This window comes from Leptosomus discolor, chromosome 27, assembly GCF_034619465.1.
Source record: "Leptosomus discolor isolate bLepDis1 chromosome 27, bLepDis1.hap2, whole genome shotgun sequence".
Lineage (NCBI taxonomy): Eukaryota > Metazoa > Chordata > Aves > Leptosomiformes > Leptosomidae > Leptosomus > Leptosomus discolor.
Window position 1 is genome coordinate 1,945,502 of NC_141417.1, and position 19,725 is coordinate 1,965,226.

The 19,725-nt window shown below is 61.6% G+C and overlaps 1 protein-coding gene across 1 annotated transcript; it reads right to left on the minus strand.

The window, feature by feature from the left end:
- Nucleotides 1-2,881: 2,881 nt before the first annotated feature.
- Nucleotides 2,882-19,087, minus strand: SP1 (Sp1 transcription factor). The gene is given in 11 exon segments (XM_086478719.1): nt 2,882-2,916; nt 2,919-3,014; nt 3,017-3,199; nt 3,324-3,360; nt 3,362-3,524; nt 3,687-3,712; nt 3,714-3,751; nt 3,754-3,855; nt 15,460-16,957; nt 17,651-17,745; nt 19,056-19,087. Coding segments are annotated over 11 exon segments (2,280 nt in total). The 5' UTR covers nt 19,063-19,087.
- Nucleotides 19,088-19,725: the final 638 nt, after the last annotated feature.

Consider the following 19,725-nt stretch of genomic DNA (forward strand, 5'->3'; position numbering starts at 1 on the left):
TGGGGGGTTGGTTGGGAAGAGACGGACACGACGCGCTGGGGAACTCATAGTGCTTCACAGATTATTAAAATACAAATGCTTAAAGTTTCCTATATAAAAATATACAAATGCAAAAATATATATCGAGAGAGAGAGAGAGAATAGAAGAGAGAGAGCGGGAAGATCGGCCGGAGGAATCGCCAACGCTCGCCGCCCCCCTCCCTGCAGAGCTTTTTTTCTTTCTTTTTTTTTTTTTTTCTTTTTTTTTCTTAAAAAAAAAAAAAAACAAACCCAAACAAACCCCAAAACAACCCCAAACCAAGGTAAAAACACCTTCGCGCCTCATTCACAGTTTGCCCCGGGTTGGTTTTTTTTTTTTTTGCCACCGATGGTGCGACCCCACCGGGTGGGGGGGGGGGGGGGGGGGGGGGGTGTCCCCCTGGTGGGGCTGCGGCAAGCCCACCCCCTCCGTGGGAAGCGTGTGGAATGAAGGGGGGGGGGAGGGAGCTCGGTAGGAAATTCAGCCCCCCCCTCCCCCCCCCCGCGGGGGGGGAGGATTTGGGGGTTGAAGGCCCCCCCCCCCTCCCCCGCGGGGGGGGAGGATTTGGGGGTTGAAGGCCCCCCCCCCCCCCCCCGCGGGGGGGAGGATTTGGGGGTTGAAGGCCCCCCCCCCCCCCCCTCTGTGAAGGCCTGGCCAGCCCACCTGAGCAAACGGGGTGTCCTTGGCCCCCAAGGGGACATCGCCTTCTCGGGGGTCCCGGCGCTGCCCAAACCACCGGGGCCGGCGGGGGGGCGGGGGGCGGGGGGGTTGGCCGCCCTTCGGAGCCCGGGAGAGAGAAACCCCCTCGTTTTGGGCTGCTGTTGGAGCTGGCGGGGGGGGGGGGGGGATTCAGGGGTCCGAGCCCAAAACCGGGGGCTTCTCGCCTCCACGCCGCCTTCCCCCCCCGCCAGCAAAGGGGACACACGCAACGAGTGTGACCCAGCGAGACCCCCCCCCCCCCCACCGCCCCGGTCGCCTCGACCTCTCCAAATCGCCACCGGAGCTCGACCCCCTTCTTCCAGCGCGGAACCCGGGTTGGTTTTCACACCCCGGGGTCGTTCCTAGGACCTGCTCTGCTCGGGGGCTCTCTCCTCGCCAGCTCAGACCGGCTTCGGGCTCGTTTCACCCCCAAATTTCTGCTCGAAACCCGAGAGGTTTCACCAAAAGCCTTCGAGGAGGCGGTTGGGATCCACGTCCCTCCGCTGCCGTGTTTCGGGGACGGAACCAAAGCCGCCCCCCGCGCGCTCTGCGTCACCCTGAGACGAAATTCCCCCCTCCTTGGTATTGGGGGGGGGGACACACACACGGTGCTGGCCCCCCCCTACCCTGCGGCGGGCAGGGGAGCCCCCTGCCTGTTCGCAGCCGGCGGGGAAAGGGCAGATATTGTCTGGGCTGGAGCAGGAAGAGGAGGGTGTGGGAGGAAGAGCGGAAGAGGATTGAGCCGTCCTGGTCCTCCCGGGGTGGGAAAAGCTGGGTATTGGAAAACCAAAAGGGTTTCCGCCCCCCCCCCCCCCCCCCCCCCCCAACACCCTTATTTTTGGTTTGGTTTGTAGGGGGAAGCGCGAGGAGCCACCTCGAGCGGCGTCACGAGGCGAACAGCCCCGTCCCGCGTCCCCCTCGAGGCTCCGATGGGACCTCTCCGGGGTGGAAAAGTGCCGTCTCCCGCCGCCCTGCTCCAGCAGCGCTGATTTCTCATGATTATTATTATTCTTAAGACCAACATCAGCCAAAAAAAAAACAAAACACCCCCACCCTCCCCCTCCAAAAAAAAAGACATTTTCCCCAAAGACCTCCTGAGCCGTCTCCCGCCGTGCCCACGCGCCGGGTCCCAGCCCCTCTGCGGAGTGAACCCGCACGAAACCCCGGACAAATCGATTTCCAGCGCTCAGCCCGCCGGAGCGAGGGTGAGAAAAGGCGGAGGAAAAGGATCTTCGCCAAGAAGATCGCTGGAAAACTCCGGGATCCAGAAGTCCAGTGAAGGGCAGGGAGAGGGCAGCTGGTTTGACAAATGAGGGGGAAAAAAATAAACAGAAAACAGCAAAAACCTCACCCAAATAATTACAAAGAAATTAAAGAACAACCTAAAAGCAAAGCGTACAAAAAGGACCGGGGGGTGGGGGGGTTGGGGTGGGGTTTTTTCTTTCAAGATTACACTGTAAAATGTAATATAAGGTCTGAAGGGCAGCGCGGGCACCGTCCGAACTGCCCCAGAGGGTCAACCTGTTCCAAGATAAGGCATCAAAGAGACCAAGCCATGGTCGCAGCAAAATCTCTCCTCTCTCAAATGAACACATTTTATATTTTTATATATATAATAATAATATAGGAATCTTTTTTCTTTTTTTTTTTTTTTCCTTTTTTTTTTTTTTGGTGTTTTTTTTGTTTTTTTTTTTTGTTGGGGTTTTTGTTTGGTTGTTGTTGTGGGTGGTTTTTTTTTTTTTTTTTTTTTTTTTTTCCTAAAAAGTATATATTTTTTTCTTTTTTTTTTTTACCATGATGGCGTCGAAGGCTAGCTACAGAGGGGGCAGAAGACGGATCTGGGGAGTGGAGGAGAGGGGGGAAAAAAAAAAAATAATAAAAAAAAAAAAGAAAAAAAAAAAGAACAAGGTCAAGCCAAAATTAAAAAATACATATATAGCTCTGGCCTTCGTGTGTGGTCACCGGGCCCCGAGGTCGGACAGCTCAAGGAGGGCTGCGCTCCCAGGGAAGAGGAGCTGGGCTTTAGTGCTGGAGGGTGACGAGGGACAGCGTCGCCCTCGCGGTGAAAATAAGCTCCCGCTCCGTCTCCGCTCGCCTCTCGGCCCCGCTGCCGCCCGGCGCCGCCGTCGTGCCGCCCGCCGGTGCCCGCGTCCCGCGTCGCCCTCAGAACCCGTTGCCGCTGATGTTGATGGACTGAGGTCGGCCACTTGCATCACGTTGATGCCGCTGCTGGCCAGCGCGGGCGATGCCCTCGGGCAAATGGCTTCCATGGCCACCATGTTGGTAGCGATGAGGCCGAGGGGGTGGCGCCGCCGTTGCCCTCCGCCGAAGCCCCCGTGTCCATCGGGACGGCGGAGACGTTCATGGCCACGCTGTTGGCCGCGCCTCCCTTCTTGTTCTGGTGGGTCTTGATGTGCTTGGAGAGGTGGTCGCTCCGCATGAAGCGTTTGGGGCACTCCGGGCAGGCGAATTTCTTCTCTCCTGGAAGAAGGGGAAGGAGAGAGGGGTGAGGCGGAGCCTGGGGGGCCCAGTTTCTCCCCCCCCCACCCCTGCCAGGGGGGGGTGACAGAGCCCAGGGGAGGGGGGGTTGGGAAGCAGGACCTACCTGTGTGCGTGCGCTTGTGCCGCTGCAGCTCGTCGCTGGCGGGTGAACCGCTTGCCGCAGAGGAGCCAGGAGCAGACGAAGGGGCGCTCCCCGGTGTGCCACCGCAGGTGAGCCCGGAGGTGCGAGGTTTTGCCGTACACCTTCCCGCAGCCCGGGATGTGGCAGATGTGTTGCTTTTTTTTCCCTGGATCCCCAGAGCTCCTGAAAGAAGAAGTCGGAGGGAAAGAGTGAGAACAACCCTGAAAGCTCCAGCTGAACAGAGGGAGGGAAAACGGGGCCCAACGAGGCCCTTTTGGGGTTTTGGCTTGCTCCTGGGGGTTGGGAGGTTGCTCAGGCAGCCCGGTGTTGCCGGACCAGCCTCACCTTCCCTCGCTGTCTTTGCAGTAGGGGGCAGGTACAGGCTTCCCTCCGCGTTTTCCGTCCTTGCTGGGCTGCGGGTCCGGGCTGGTCTCTCCTTCCTCCACAGCCGCGTTCTCATCGCCCAGCCCGTCTCCGCTCGTGCCGTGCAGACCCAGCTGAGCACCGTGGTCACCTGGAAGAAAACACGGGAGGTTACTGGGAGTTCTGGAGCAGCAAAGCCCCCAGCAGCCAGTTGGGGGGGGGGGGGGAAGCGACAGGGGCTTTCCCCAGCCTTTCCCCCACGGCAGCGGCAAAGCCAGGAGGGTCTCGGCTTGATGGAGCCGTAGGAAGTTGTTCATTCCAGCCTCCTCCCTCGGCCTTCCACACGCTCCTGGGTTTTCGAGCCCCGCCAATCCCCCACCGAGCTTCTCCTAAAGTCCTGGGGCTCGCCCTGCCCTCCACAGCCACCAGCAAAGCGGGGGGTTGCCCAGCACCCCCCACATTTTGGTCCGTGCCCTCTGATTCACATCCAGAGGAGAGGTAAGAGCCGCATCTCTCGGAAAAAACAGCCCCCCCCCGCATCACTCCAGCCACCTGCCAACTCCCGCAGCTCCTCCAGCGCAGAAAACAGAGCGAAAAATGTAAACGGAGCCGCGCCGGCCGCCTCACATCGCCGTCAGCGATAAAGCAAGTGTCAAAACGTCACCGAGGGAAACCCTTCTCCGAATCACGCCGTGCTACCGACCTCACCGAGGTCCCCTTTCACCTCCTCGGGGTTTTTTTGGTGTTGAAAGAGGCAGTTTTCCCTTTTTTCAAACATTTCTCCAGCTTAAACCTGACGAAAGCGACAAACGATGCAGGAGCGGATGCCCAGAGCAGATGCAAATCCCCCCCCGCCCCGCCAAAAAAAAAAACACCCCAAGGCAGCGATAAATAAAGCGGGCTGGAAGACCGGCGTCTCCATCAGCGAAGATATTATCGGCACGCGCTCGCTGGTTAATTACTGCCATTGCAGAAAGGGATGGAGATATAGACAGAGAGATATACATATATATATGGGCCCTCCCTCTCTCTCGAGGAGCAATTCCCCACGATAAAAGCCCTGCGAACCTCAGGGTAGAGCTGACGAGCTCCCAAATGCAGGCGAACATAAACCATTCGTAACGGGGCGGGGGGAGGAAGTTTCGAAGCCGATCCGTTTTCATTGCCATTTTATTGCTCTACGCTTCTGCTGCTCATCTAATTGCTTCTCCAACCACCCCATCTACACTTCACAAGTGTTTTATTTCCCTTCAAGCTCCGCTGCTTGATTATTTTCGCGCTGAAAAGCCGGAGCGGGCGCGGAGACGGCAGGCTGAGTAATCTCTTTTCAGCTGCAATTAACATATGCCAATAGGTCTAACAGCAGATTTGGAGCCAAGATGCTTCCGCCGGACGGGCGGCAGCATCCTTGGCTGGCTACGGGCTGTCATTCCCAAAATTCGCCTTTTTTTGCCTACCAACTTCCTCACAAGCAGGCAGCCAGGGCTGAGATCACCGCCTGAACGTGGGGGTGGCTGAAGGTGGGGCTGAGATAAAGCACACGCGGGTGCAAACGCACACGCAGACGCTCGTCCCCGCCAGCAAACGACGCTGCGCTCGGCCGCCCCTTCCAGAGATCCTCTCCCACACTGGGAAACGAGGCTGTGTCAGGGGGAGTCTTCCCCAAAAACACCCCTCTGGGGGCTCTCCCGATGCTGTCGATCAGCAGCTGCCCGCTTGGCTCCAGGGAGGATGGAGTTAGTGGGAAGGACGGTGCCAGCCAGCCCTGCCAAAGGCTGATGGGGATGCCGGGATACGCCGTGGGGCCCTGGGGGATGCTGGTTCACTCCCTCCATCTCCTCTTCCCAGTACCTGGCAGCCGCTTCTGAAATAGGCAGCACAAACGTCACAAAGCCGCCGTTTCCAGCACCAGCGCTCCCCAAAAAACAGCCCACGGTCCTGCTGCCCGCGTCCTCCAGAGCCGCAGGAACGAAGGCCACCTCCCTGGCACGGCGACCAAGCTGCCACCACCGGCCACGGTACCTCAGAGGAGGCCAGCAGAGCCTTTTGCCAAGCCCTGCTGGGACAAGCACCTCCAGCAAAGCGGCGAAACTCGCTTTCAGCACCTGGTTTCCCCACGTCTCAGCTCCCAGGCAAGCGCACAGAAGGGCTGGCGCTGAAGAAGGCCCGAAGCGTCCATTCCCCGCAGGCTGCCGCTCTCTTCCCGCGAGCCGGGAGGGAGTTTCACAACCCTGAGACAGCGAGGCGGGGGAATGACGAAGAGTTTCTGGCAGCGGGCAGCCTTCGCCGGGCCCGGTGGCTTTGCTGTTACCAGCAGGTGTCAGTGGTGCCCTGGCAAAGCCGAGCGGAGGAGCCTGGGCAGAAACCCACGCTCAGGAAAGGAGAAAAAGCCACCAGGAATAGATGCCTGGCTACTGGGGGCACTGGCCAGCTCCGGGCTGGCTTGCCCAACAGCTCTGCGGTGGCGCGGCCGATGATTTGTGGGGCCAGTGGAGGATTTACGGGCACAAGCGAGCCGTGCGCCGCATCTCGGCTTCCTCCGGCGAGAGGAGCAGCTCTGCTTTCACTCCTCCGGGTCGCGGCGGCATCAAGAAGAGCTTCGCTCTCCCAGGCAGGAGCACGCCAAGAGGGAAGCTTGAAATCCAGGCTGGCTGCTCTGGCCCCTCCTCCCTCAAATCCACAGGGGTCCAGATTTCCTGGGAGAGGGCAGCGCCGGGCAAGGCCTTCGCCGTCGAGGAGCGAGACGCCCAGAAAGCATCAAAGAACCGGGAGCGCCGGGCTGCCATCAAGGAAAGGAGCCCTGAGTCATCTGCCACGCCGCGTCTCTACTCACATCACGCCGGGGCCGGGTCCTCCACGGGGGACCCGAGGCACACGCCGGTGTCTCAGCAGAAGCCGGGATGTCGTCCGTCCGCGTTACGGCGAGGGGCTGCGCTCAGGCCTCCGCTCCCCAGCGTCGCGTTCAAGGACGGCGCCGGCCCCCCCAAGACCGTTCAACCCCGCGGACGGTGCCCTCCGGGCCGCGCCGGGGGAAACGCTCGGCCGAATCGCGGCCGAAAGATGCTGCCAGTAACACCCGTGACCGACACGGAGCAGCTCAGCCCCGGGACGGGGCTCCTGCGCGACGGTGTCTGCCCTCGCACCGGGACGCCAGAGTGGAGAGGAAGGTTGTTGGCCATCGAGTGACAGCGACCAGGTCTGGCTGTTCACCCCCACCACCACCGGGCAGGAGGAAGGCAACCGTCCCTCCAAAGGGGACAGAATTTTGAGCCCCGCTCGGAAGTCTCCGCTGGGCCCTCCCGCACCTCATCAGCAACATTCCTGCGCTCCCCGCCACGTTTAGCAATTTTCGGACAAAACCTTTTCAGTCCTGGCTCCCCCCCCCCGCCCCCCCCAGCTCTTGCAACATATGTTTACAGTCGGAAAACCAGCACGGAGGGGAAGCAGGGAGGGTTGGGGTTTTTTTTTTTTCAGCTTGATAAGCCAACGACGACAGCTTGCGTTACAGCGACAGATTAGAGATTTCCCCGTCGCGTATGTGCTGTCCGGGGAGAGCTGTTGGGAAAAGGAAGGAGGAGACAACACGTGCTCTCCCCAAAATACGCTTGGGAGGGGGAGAATCCAGCCCCGATCTCTTGGAATGGCTTCAACCTTCAAACATGCAAAAGCCTACGCAGTGTTTTATAGTCTGTTGGCATGTCATATGGAGGGGGGAAAAGAACCCAAATCCTCCTTCTGGTAATCTATGGCTCGCATCTAATTAAGGTATAAATAAATTACGGCAAGAGAAGACAGATCTTGTACGTACACGCTTCATTCTTCACATATCAGGACGCGCCGAAGTCTCCAGAATATCGCAGCTTCAGGAGAAAGCTTGGCGGAGAGAAACGGGCTGGATAATTTATGTTTATTATCTCCACTAATATAGATTACTTCTAAGACTAGAGCTTTCCTGAAGGCTCCCTGCTCCACGCTCAGGTCATTGAAGTCCTGAAAAAATGTATTAATAGAGCAAGGATGGGGGGGGGGTAGGGTGGGGGTTAATCCTTGGAAAACCCTGGGGAGCACAGAGGGACTTGCCTGTGAAGACAGGAGGCAGGAGCTGACGCTGTTTTGCTGCGCCCGGCTCCTGCCCCCGACCTGTCCTTGCTCGGAGGAGCCCCTGCTCCCCCAGCACGGGATGGGGGTACTGAGACCCCCCCCTCTGCCAGAAAAAGGGCGGCTGTTTGCCGGTCTCGCGCTCAAAAGACCAAAGCACCCGAGTCTTGGCTTGCGACTTCTCTCGAGACAAGGTGTTTCTTGTCTTCTAACTGCTCCTCGGAGGAAAAATGCTTCGGTTTAGTCGTTTTATTTAGCAAACTAAAACGAGGCGAGAAATGCCCCGTGGAGAGAAGAGAGCAGCATTTTTAGATCCACCCCAGCTGACCTTCGCAGAGGGGGAAACAGACTCGATGTTCATTTTTAGGGAGGATCTGAGAAAAAAAAAAAAAAAAACACCACCACCAAAAACACCCACCCCCCCCCCAAAAAAAAAACCAAACCAAACCCAACCAGAACGGTTTCTTGTGCAAACTTTGCAACCTTGGCAGCTGCAACGCTGCAGAGGCAGGAGAGGAAGAGGGGGCGGGGGGGTAAGGCGTCAGCACGCAGAGCGGGGCACGCACGACAACCCGACGGCAGCTTCCCGACGCGCCGAAGAGAGGCAAGAGGAAGTTTTAAGGCGAAAAAAAAAGAGCAGCAAACCCCAGCAGCAACGCAGCCCCGGGGCTCCCTCAACCTTCTCGGCGCATCTGCGCTCGCGGCGGACGACAGGCTTGGGGAAAAAAAGAAAACAACCCCCCCAAAATCGAACCTTTTGAGCTCACAACTCAAGTCCTCCCCGTTTCCTCCTCCTCTGGTTTTTATTCGGTGGCAGAGTCTGAAAGCCCGGGGTGGCAGCGAGCAGCGCTGCCTCGCCGGCGCTCGCTGCTCTCCCCCTCAACACACCACCACGCTCTACCCCAGACAGATCAAAGACAATTCAGCTGCACTTGCTACACAAAGGAACAAAGTAGGTTTTGTCACGCAGCCCCCCCTTGATTTTTATCTCGTCTGATTTCCTCGCTAATTTGCAAAAATGGGTTAATCTGCAGTAGGAAGTCATTCATGTAAATTAGCCAAGCTCTCGCTTAGTAATTCTTTGGCGTTAGGGACGGCGGAGCGGGGAACACACGGTGCCCGGCTGCGGAAGATGGTGCAGTTCTGAAGTCAGCCTGCAGAACGGTCGAGTAATTGCGTTGGAATCTGGAGTTTAATGACTTGAAAAGCCACACGGCAAGTTGGGCGATATCCTTTAATTGTTGGAGGTTTCGGTGCGTCACAAGAAGTGACGTTTCCTTTGGAAAAGAAAGAAACAGGGACGGAGCTGTCGGGTTAAGAGCGGGGTGGGCTGTGAGGGGAGCCGGAGCTGCGGCCGCCCAGCGGCGAGCTTGGAAGTCACCTCGTCCAATTTGGGAGATCCCTGACATGCCCCTCGCCCCCCTCAGGACTTGCTAAACACCTTTGTCGCGCTGCAAACTGAAACGCAGACCTCCTTTGCCCTTTTAATTCCAGTCTGGCTCGCTGCAAAACTGGGAAGAAGCCTCTAGCCCTGCCGAAACCTTCACTGGGGCGGCCCTGGTGGGGCAAACCAGACCCCCAGCAACCGGCAGCCGGAGCACCTTCACCCCGGAGCATAGGCAGGTCCTACCCAACCTCGCCAAAAAAAAACAATTGGGTTAGTTAAAAGACAAGTCCCTGCATCAGCGTGAGGAAGATGGAAGGAGACAAACGCCCGGCTGAGCTGGGAAGGGCGGTGACCGGCGAGGAGGAGGAGGGCTGCGGCCAGAGCCCAGCCCAAAGCACACCCAGGAGACGGGGAAAACCCCCCGCAGGCATCTCTCACTGCACCTGACCCCCCGTACCCCCATCTCTCACCGCACCTGACCCCCGTACCCCCATCTCTCACCGCACCTGACCCCCGTATCCCCATCTCTCACCGCACCTGACCCCCCGTACCCCCATCTCTCACCGCACCTGACCCCCCGTACCCCCATCTCTCACCGCACCTGACCCCCCGTACCCCCATCTCTCACCGCACCTGACCCCCCGTACCCCCATCTCTCACCGCACCTGACTCCCCATATCCCCATCTCTCACCGCACCCGACCCCCGTACCCCCATCTCTCACCGCACCCGACCCCCGTACCCCCATCTCTCACCGCACCTGACCCCCCGTACCCCCATCTCTCACCGCACCCGAGCCCCCGTACCCCCATCTCTCACCGCACCTGACCCCCGTACCCCCATCTCTCGCCGCACCTGACTCCCCGTATCCCCATCTCTCGCCGCACCTGACCCCCCGTACCCCCATCTCTCACCGCACCTGACTCCCCGTATCCCCATCTCTCACCGCACCTGACCCCCGTACCCCCATCTCTCACCGCACCTGACTCCCCATATCCCCATCTCTCACCGCACCTGACCCCCGTACCCCCATCTCTCACCGCACCCGACCCCCGTACCCCCATCTCTCACCGCACCTGACCCCCCGTACCCCATCTCTCACCGCACCCGAGCCCCCGTACCCCCATCTCTCACCGCACCTGACCCCCGTATCCCCATCTCTCACCGCACCTGACTCCCCGTACCCCCATCTCTCACCGCACCTGACCCCCCGTACCCCCATCTCTCACCGCACCTGACCCCCGTATCCCCATCTCTCACCGCACCTGACTCCCCGTACCCCCATCTCTCACCGCACCTGACCCCCGTATCCCCATCTCTCACCGCACCTGACTCCCCGTACCCCCATCTCTCACCGCACCTGACTCCCCGTACCCCCATCTCTCACCGCACCTGACCCCCCGTATCCCTCTCGCCCACCGCAGCCAAGGGCGGATGCTTTTCCGAGCCACGAAGCCCGCGGTTTTCACCGCGCCTCTCTGCAGAGAAGGGGATTTGGAACCCGTCTCCCTCACGGCATCTAACCCAGACCCCCTGCGCTGGGGTGGGGAGGCGGCTGGACGGCGTGAGGCTCGCCCAGGTGGGAGCCAGCGGCCCGGAGAGGCGATGGTCTGGAAAGGAGCCACGCTGAAACCACCCCTAAGTCCTCGGGGGACCGGCTGCAGCTCCTGCGAAGGGGCGATAAACACCCCCCCGCTCCTCGGCGAGGAGGCGGCGGGGCTGAGGGCGGAACAGATAAAAGGAAAGGGAAGCTCAGGGCCCGGTGAGACGGTCCTGAGCGCGGCAAGGAAACTCTTCCGTGAGGAGTCACGAGGTGCGTGGCACCCAACCAGTCCGACCAGCACGGCTGCCAACCCGCTCCCAATTCCTGGGCTGCTGAGCCCAGCCTCGAGGAGGAGGAGGAGCAGGGCTACCCCATGGAGCCCCAGACCCACGGCAACTTTGTGTGGGGCACAGCCTGGCCGGGACGAAGCCGCACGATCGGGATCGCCCCCTTTTCCCCAAGCAGACCCCGGGATCTCTCGGGATTTGTGTCGTTTCTTCAGCAAACCGCCCTCTTTAACAAGGAGAGAGGTCAGCCAAGGAAGCCGGGAGGGTATTTAAAGTCCAGCCTAGCTAGAGTTCAGAGAAGGAAATTTCACAATATAATTATTTTCTGACGTGATGTCATGGGCGTAACGAAACAAACAATTACAGCACGTTAAGGAGCGATCCTGTCAGGGCTTGCTGGCCTGAGGTTGATTCTGATTTTCCCCTCCCCTCCGCAGACGATGCCATGTGGATGTCTCATCAAGGCCCTGCTACAAAGCTTCCCTTAAAAACAGAAAATAGGAGACAATCAGGTCTTTGTGTCAGTGCCCCGACGGCTGGGAAGAGCCCTGTAAGAACAAAGTCGCAGCACAGAGCTGGGGATGCATTTGGTAAACAGATTTCAAAGAGTTACTTCCCCCAAGAAGGGTTTTTTTTTTTTTTTTCCTCTCCTTTCCTCTTTCAGAAGGATGTCCTCGCTACGTCCCACCGCTCGGCTCCACCACGAGCCTCCACCCCAACGATAGACGGAGCCCGGAAAAGGGAGAGCTCCTCCTGCCAAAACACCCTCGGGCAGGTGCACGGCTGGGGGCTGGCGTGCCTCCCCAGTCCCACCAGTCCTCCGGGCACCCTCCCAGCTCCATCCTCCCCTGGAATAAAACATCCTTTAGCGCTCCCAAAACAAGGGCCCTCGGGTGAGGGGGTTTCACTCCAGCGCTGACCTAAGGGGAAGGCACCGCCGGACGCCTGTTTACCCAGCACATACCTCAGCCAGGCAGGGCACTTGATCTCCGAGGCACGGAGCTCTAAGCAGCAGGACTCTGCCAGGGACAGGTACGTGGGGCAGAGCCACTTTGCCGGCAAAACTGTACAGACACGGAGCTAAAAAAGTCCCTCTCCTCCTCCCTAAAGCTCAGCCAAAAGGGGAAGAGAAACCCCAGCGACGCAAACTTCTCAAAATCGCCCCCACCCCGCTGGCTGCAAAGCGAAGGGGCGTTGGGCAGGACGTTCCCACCCCAGGCAGGCCAGCACTAGGGTGACACCGGGGTGACGCTGCTCTCGGGGGGGGGGGGGGGGAGGCGAGGACCCCACCGAGGTGTCCCAACACCCACCTTTGCGCTCCTACCCTCGCAGAAGAGCACCCAAACCCCTCCTTCCTTCACCCCAGAGGCCGTCCTGGCTGCCCACTCACGCAGCGAGCGGTGGCACCCAAACCCCCGCGTGGGTTTTTGGGGCAATGCCAGCCGAGGAAATACCCTCCCTGGCTCCGTGGCCGCCTTCCCCTCGCGGCAGCAGAGCCGGCTGCGAGGCCTGTTTGCCCACATACCAGCCCATTACGGTCAGGGACCTTCTCATGTCTCTGCCACGGCGCTAATTCATGCCGAGGAGGAGGAGGCAGCAGCCTGCAAACCGCTGAATTAATACAAACACAGACTGAGGTACGTTCGCACAGAGCGCAGGGCTCTGCCTCACGGCCAGGAGCAAAGAATTTGATTTTTTTTTTTAAAGACCTTTTCAGGTGTTATTTTTAATCCAGGAGGCTCTTTCCCCTCGCCGCTTTGCAGAACGGAAAGCAAAAAGCAGAAATCGCCTCGGCGCCTCACCCCCAGCTCTCAGGAGGGGCTGAAAGCCACCGCCCAGAGGAGTCCCCGTGCCCACCGACGGGAGACACGTGCTTCCCGCAGCCCGGCAGCAGCCAAGCCGGGACACCGGAGCGGCTGTCAGCCCCGAAGGAAGCCAAGCTGAGCTCTTTGGAACAGCTCAGCTAAGGCAGATTTGCAGGGAAGCGGTAGGAAACGCCGTGGCTGCAAGCTCAGCTCCCAAAACCCCTCGCCGTGCGCCCCAAAACCCAAGGGGGCCGGGAAGACCACCTGCCCGTCGCCCCCCTCCCAAGCGAACCTGGGTTTGATTTTTCCATTCACCTCCCTAGGAAGCAAAGGAGGGCTGTGGTTTTTTTTTTCCTGCTTCAAAAAAACCCCAACCCTCCCGCCTCTTAGCCTCGAGCAGAAAGCGAGCGCAGAAAGTTCCAGCACGCGTGGGGCGGGCTCGCAGAGCCGCCGGCAGCCGAAGGGGAGGCTCCTCGTGGAAAGCGTTCGGCGATTGGGACAGCGGGCAGAGTCGTTAACAAAATAAATTGCCTTCAATTCCCTTAAATTGCCATCAAGGAGCTGGGAGCGGGAGGGATCCGCGTTCGCAGCCGCCCGACACGGCAGAGGATGGCCCAGCGACGTGGCCACGGCGCGGATGGGGACGGCGTGCAAGGTCCAGGGGGGCTCAGCACCCACCAGAGAGGGGCTGATAGTGGGTGGCAAGGGGGACAAACGACCCATCGCCACGTCCGACGGACCCAGCTTGAGGAAAACTCCTCCAGCCTGGAGTTAAACCCACGCAAACCGTGTGAACGGGGCGGTGCCAGGAGCTTTGTCCCAGCCTCAACCCCTGCCATCTCGCCCCAGGAGCCCAACTCACGCTCGCATCGAGCCGGGGTCTCGGTGAGTCCCCGCAAGCTCTTTGAAAACCAAACCCTGCTCTGGTTTTTCCACCGTAACACCACCAAAGTGTCACCCGAACGTCACATCCCCCGAGCGGAGGAAGAGCGAGGCCCTCGGCCGCGGTTCTCCCTGCAGCCGCCAGCGTCAGACGGCGAATTCGTCACCGCGGATCAAGAGCTAAACATGCCGCTGAGCTAAAAAAAAAAAAAAAAAGGAGGAGGAGGAGGAGGAGGAGGAGGAGGAGGCTCCCCAGCGCGTTGGATGGGTGGTCTCTGGAACGTTCCTCCCTGCCCCACCTCCGAGGGCAGAGCCAGGCACAAATACAGGAACTAGGAGTCGCCCATGCGTTTCTCCAGCGCCTTCCAAACAAGAACGAAGCGCGCCTCGACGCAAGCGGCCCCGCCAGGCTGCAGGGCGAGGGGATCCCGCCGAACCCGGGTGGGGGAAGGCGAAAGGGACCCCCCCTCCACCACCACCACCACCACCTGCATCGCCACGTCTAGCCGTCCCGCTCCCCTCCCTGGGCGCAAAAAGGAGCGTGCTCTCGCGCAAGCGGGTCTCTCCGCTCTGGAAAATCCAAGGATCAGGCTAATCCCGACGGCGGCGCGGTCTGTAATAAACCCGCGGCCGCCTGCAAGCCAAGCTGCTGTAGCAACAGCCCAAAATAATGCTGCAAAACAACTCCGGGAGAGCAGCCGCCTCCTCTCGCGAGAAGGAAGCACCGAGTCGGATTGAGCAACATTTTTTTGCTGCCTCTCGGCTGTGACTAAATCTAGCAACTGCCTTTTTAGCCAGAGCCAGAACAAAACAAACACCCCCACCCCCACCCCCCACCCCCAAAAAAAAAAAAAAGAAAGAAAAACACTGGAAAAGCAAGCGGAGCTCCTTTTCAGCACCGATTCCTTCCGCAGCAGGAGCTCACAGCCCCCTCGTACAGGCAGGCACGGCGTTCCCAAGGGGAAGCCGAGCAGCCTCAAGCTCACACCCCACATCCACACCCGCCCCGGGCTGGTGGGAGCTTTTGGGAGACGACGGGGCTGATCCAGGGGGGAGGAACCGAACAGGGTGCCCTGCGCCAGCTGTGAATGCGAGGCCGTCTCGGCCGCGATGAGACACCAGCACCCAACTTTAGGCTAAATATACACTTCAAGAGCCCGTTCTTCCGCCCCTGCAAGGAAATTCCCCAAGGCTTTCTGTTTGTTTGTTTTCGAGGCGGGGAGGGCAGAGGGGGTTTAAGTTATTCCTGAGCTTTATAAGGCCGTGACTCTTCCTGCGAGCTCCCACAGCCGAGGAGCTGAGCCGAACTCGGGCCCACGCCCCAACCTGAGACCCCTCCGGAGAGCCCTTGGGGCAGGACAGAGGCCTCACACAGAACCACGCAGTGGCCCCCTTCTCCCCTGCCTCTCCTTCCCCATTCCCAGGCATCTCCTCTCTTTTCTTCTCATGCTATCGGCCACTCAAGAGTTAAGTTAGGTCAGAAACTGCCCCAAATGAGTTTCAGCATCTTCAACAGAGGCTTAATGCTTCCTTCCCCGGGCCAGCACAAGCGCCGGCCCGCTTGCCAACTTTGGCAACAATCCCACCCAGCTCCAGCCAACGTTTGGCATCCAATCCCACCCAGCTCCAGCCCTGAACTCCCCCCCGGAGTCCAGACAACGCACGGAGCCGCCCGAGTGCAGCCAGGCGACATCGTTTGGCCTTTGATTTCCTCTGCCCGGCTACGGAAAAAGAACCGAGACAAAACAACTTACCGGCAGTGTTTGCTATGGCCAGCGGCAGCCCTTGGAGCTGGTGCACCTGGATCCCAGACGCTCCCAAGGCACTGAGGTTAATAGTCTGGAGGCCTGGCATGGAGGAGAGCTGGGCAGCGTTGACCGTGACAGTGCCGCTGGGGAGGGAGGCGATGGGGGTGAGCGTGGTGCTGGTGCTGCCCGTCTGCCCCAGCGAGACTCCCTGCATGGGGGCCAAGGTGATTGTCTGGGCCTGGGGGTTTTGAACCTGAAGGTTTTGGAGCTGGATGGTCTGCCAGCTCACCTGCCCGTTGGGACCCACCGTGGGCGTTCGGATGATGATGGGCCCGGAGTTGGGGACAGCTTGAAGCTGCAGGTTCTGCAAGGCGTCTTGGGAGATGGCTTGAGTGGCAAAGGTCTGGCCAGAGAGCGGGGTGGTCTGGAGGGCTTGGATCGTCTGCCCCCCTTGGACTAGCTGCGGTTGGATCAGGATCTGCTGCTGCTGCTGCGACTGCTGACTCTGATCCCCTTCCTTCTGCTGCCCCGGCTGCAAAGCCACCCCAGAAACTTGGCTCTGCAGAGAGTCCGAGCTCTGGACGCTGCTGACCCTCTGGGGCGTCTGCGCCTGGACGTTGGTGCCCACCGTCGCGCTGGTGGAAAAATTCATGATGCCCATGTTACTGGTGGTGGTGGTGGTGGAGTAGCTGTTGGCGTTGGTAAAAAAGGCGCCCGAACTAGCGTGAGACGTGGTGGTGTTGTTGGTGGAACTGATGGCAGCCCCCGAGGTGGCCGGCTGGGAGCTGCTGTCCGGAGAGCCGGAGCTGCTCAACGTGACTGTCTGAGAGGTGGGGGCCAGGCTGGCGGCCACGCTGTTGACGGGCAGCAGGGTGATGTTGCCGTTCAGAGCCACGGGGACGTTGGCCACGTACTGGGTTTGCCCTGAGAGGGTGTTGTTGGCTAAGCCCACGCCCTGGATGGGGACGGCCTGCTGCAGCAGGTTGGGCATGGCGATGAGGTTACTCGTCCCCGCTCGGCTCGTTATGATCTGCTGGTTCGTGCCAGGGATGATCTGGAGCTGACCAGAGGCATCCTGCTGCACGTTGACTTGGGCAGAGGTGGTGGCAAACTGGAGCTGCTGCCCATCGATGGTTTGGAACTGGGGAATGACCTGGTACTGGATATTCGGGATAACTCCCGGCAGGCCCGTGAGCACCTGCTGGTTCTGCAGGTTGGAAGCGGTCGTGACCACGTACTGCCCCGCGCTCACGGGCCGGCTTTTGGAGGCGTCTCCGCCGTTGCTGCCGTTGCTGCCCTGCTCCTTGGAGGCCGTCGGCGTGCTGGAGCCGGCGGAAATGATTTGCCAGCCGTTGGCCGACTGGGCGATCTGAGCGGCGGCGGCCGTGAGGTCCAGCTCGCCGCTCCCACCTTGCTGGCCCTGGGAGCTGTTGGAGTTCTCGTTGGGAGACTCGATCCTGCTGCAGGTGGCCGCCAGCAGAGCCAGCGGGGAAGGCTGCGATTCCTGGGAAGGAGAGGAGGAGTTAAGGATGTGGGAGGCGGCCCGATGGGCAGGCCGAAAATTTAAAAAAAAAAAAAAAAAAGAAAAAAAAAATGTAAAGCAGGGAGGAGCATACTCGGAAAAGATAAACACTCCTTCCTGAGAAAACCCACCCACAGCCGGAAAAATACAACTGCCAAACACAGGGCTGTCAGGCCGGGACAGACTGAACCCACAGGGAAAAACCCTCTGGGAGGGAGGAAAGGGGAGGGACTCTTCACGTAAAAGGCAAGGAGAAACGTCTCCTCCACCCCAAAACAGGCAAATCTCCCTGCAGGAGAACAACTGTGGGGAAGTACAGTCGTTTCTGGGAACCCTGACCTGGAGAAGGGCCAGTTGGGGCTGTGGTGTTTACTGGGAGCAGGGGAACTGTCGTGCTTTTGAGGGCACCGTGCAGAGCCGGGGGAGGAAGGGAAGCCACGGGGCGCTGCGGGTCGGTGCTCCGGGGAGGGCGTTTTGGCAGCGTGACGATTTCCCCAGCGTGCATTCGCCCTCCTCTTCCTCTCTCCAGGGAGAGGAGCCGGCGTAACGCTCGGCTGGGCCAAACAAACACCTCAGCCCGGCCCTGGACTTTGCCACGGGGACAGCGAGTTCCCTGGGGCGAGCGGAGCCAGGGAGGCCGCCGGCTTGGGGCTGTTCCTCCCTCCACGCACTCACCTGGCCCTCCCCACTGCCTGCGCTGCTGTTACTGCTGGCATCTCCTTCGCCCTTCTCGGGCTTCACTGTCACCATCTCCTCGGGACTCTCTTGGTCTGCGCGGGCGGGGAAACGACAGCGGGAGTTAAAGACATTTCAGGGCAGGAGAGGGGGGCAGCAGAGGCGTGAGGGCACCCGGGGAGGCAGGGGCAGGGAAGGCAGGAGGGCTGGGCAGAGCGGAGGTGGGGGCAGCACGCTGGCAGGCACTCTGGAAGAGGGGGGGGAACACAACAGTGTGCCGCTCGGGAACTGGCACGAAGGGGCTGGGAACCAGAGGGAGCTGCCAAAGGGGAGCTGGCAGCGGGACAGGCAGAGAAGGACCCGGCCCTGCTCCAGGCCCCAGCTCCTCCCCACCCGCTCGGGACACTCCCTGGCCCCCGTCGAGGTCCTCCCCGGGCCTGCCTTTTCCCTTCCCCGCTGGCCTGGGAGCACACCTCCCGCCCCGGCCCTCTCCTTGCCCTGCCCACGGGATTCCCCACGGTGGATCCAGCCCACGGGGCTCCCCAGGGATCCCCCGGCCGGGACAACCCCATCTGTGCTCCCTGTGTGACCCCACCGCAAGGGGGGCCCTGCTTCCCCCAGATCCCTCCTCTCTCACCGCTCCACATCCTCCACTGGCAACAGCCCCATCGTCGTGTCCCCGTCCGTGCCCCCGCCCCCCCCCCCCCCCGCCAGGGACCTACACCCCTCATTCCTGCCCACACCCCCAGCACCCCTGACCAGGGTCCCCTCCAGCACCGCTTCCGAGGACACCCCCCCACCCCAAAACACCCGCATCGGGTCACACCTTTCCCACGGCTCCCCCCCCAGCCACACCACACCCCCCCCACCCCGCATCCGCCCCCGCAAGGCGCCGTCCTCAGGGGAAGCGGCCCCCCCCGCCCCCGGTACCTGCTCTCACCCCCACCCCCCCAACTCCCCACGCCCACACCCTTCCCCCCCCGGCAAAAATTCCCCGGGATCCTCCCTCGCTCCCCCTGGATCACCGAGACCGTGTGTGTCCCCCACCGCCCCGTTCCCCCCCCCCCCCGCCGCCGCCGCCGCCGCCGCCCCCTCCTCCGCTCCCAGCCCGGCTCGTCCGCCGGGTCCCTCCCCCGAGGCCTTCCCCCTCCCCCGGGTCCCTCCCCCGGCAGGTCCCCCCGGCGCGGCGAGGCGAGGCCCGGCCCGGCGGGGCCCGGCCCGGCGTGGGGCGGGGCCGCCTCTGGCCCCTCCGAGCGGGCGGGCGCCGCCGTCGTTTGCGTGTGTCTGGGCGGCCGCGCGCCCCTCGCCGCCGCGCCCCCCCCCCCTCCCCCTCCGCCTCCTCCTCCTCCTCCTCCTCCTCCTCCTCCTCCTCCTCCCTTCGCCGGCGCGGCGGGCCCGTCCTTACCGCTCATGGTGGCCGGGGGGGGGCGAGCCCGAGCGGCGGCGGGGCGGGGGGGAGGAGGGGCGGGCGCGCCCGGCTCGCTGACGAGGCGGCCTAACCCTGCCGGTGACCGCCAAGGGGCTGCCGAGGGAGGGAGCCGCGCGCCGCGGCCCCGGCCCCGCGGCCCGCCCTCTCCACCGCTTCCGCCAATGGAACGCCGCCGCGGGCGGGCGAGCGATGGGCGGCGGGGCCAATGCAGAGAGAGGGCGGGCCGACGGAGGGGGGAGGGAGGCGGGAAGCGCACCGCCCCCGCCGCCCCGCCCCGTGGGGGAGGGGGAGAGCCGCGAGCGGTGGCCAATGGGGGAGCGGGAGGGGGGGGGCGAAGGCGGAGGGGGCCAATCGGGGCCCGCGCGGGCTCGCAGGGAGACCCCGTATGGGAGCGGCCGCGGCGGCGTGGGCCGCGGCGTGATGGGCGTGCGCCGCCGCCAATGGGGGCGGGGAGGCGGGGAGGAGGAGTGACTGGCAGCGGGCGTCGCCAACCGACCGCGCGGTTCGCGGCGCGGGGGAAGGCGGGCTCGCACACTGACGGGGGCGCTGCCCAATCCTAGCTCGGAGGCGTCGGCCGCGGCGGGGCGCCGCGCCAATGAGAACGGCGGTCCGTCTCAAACTGGCCAATGGGTGCCGCGAAGAGGCG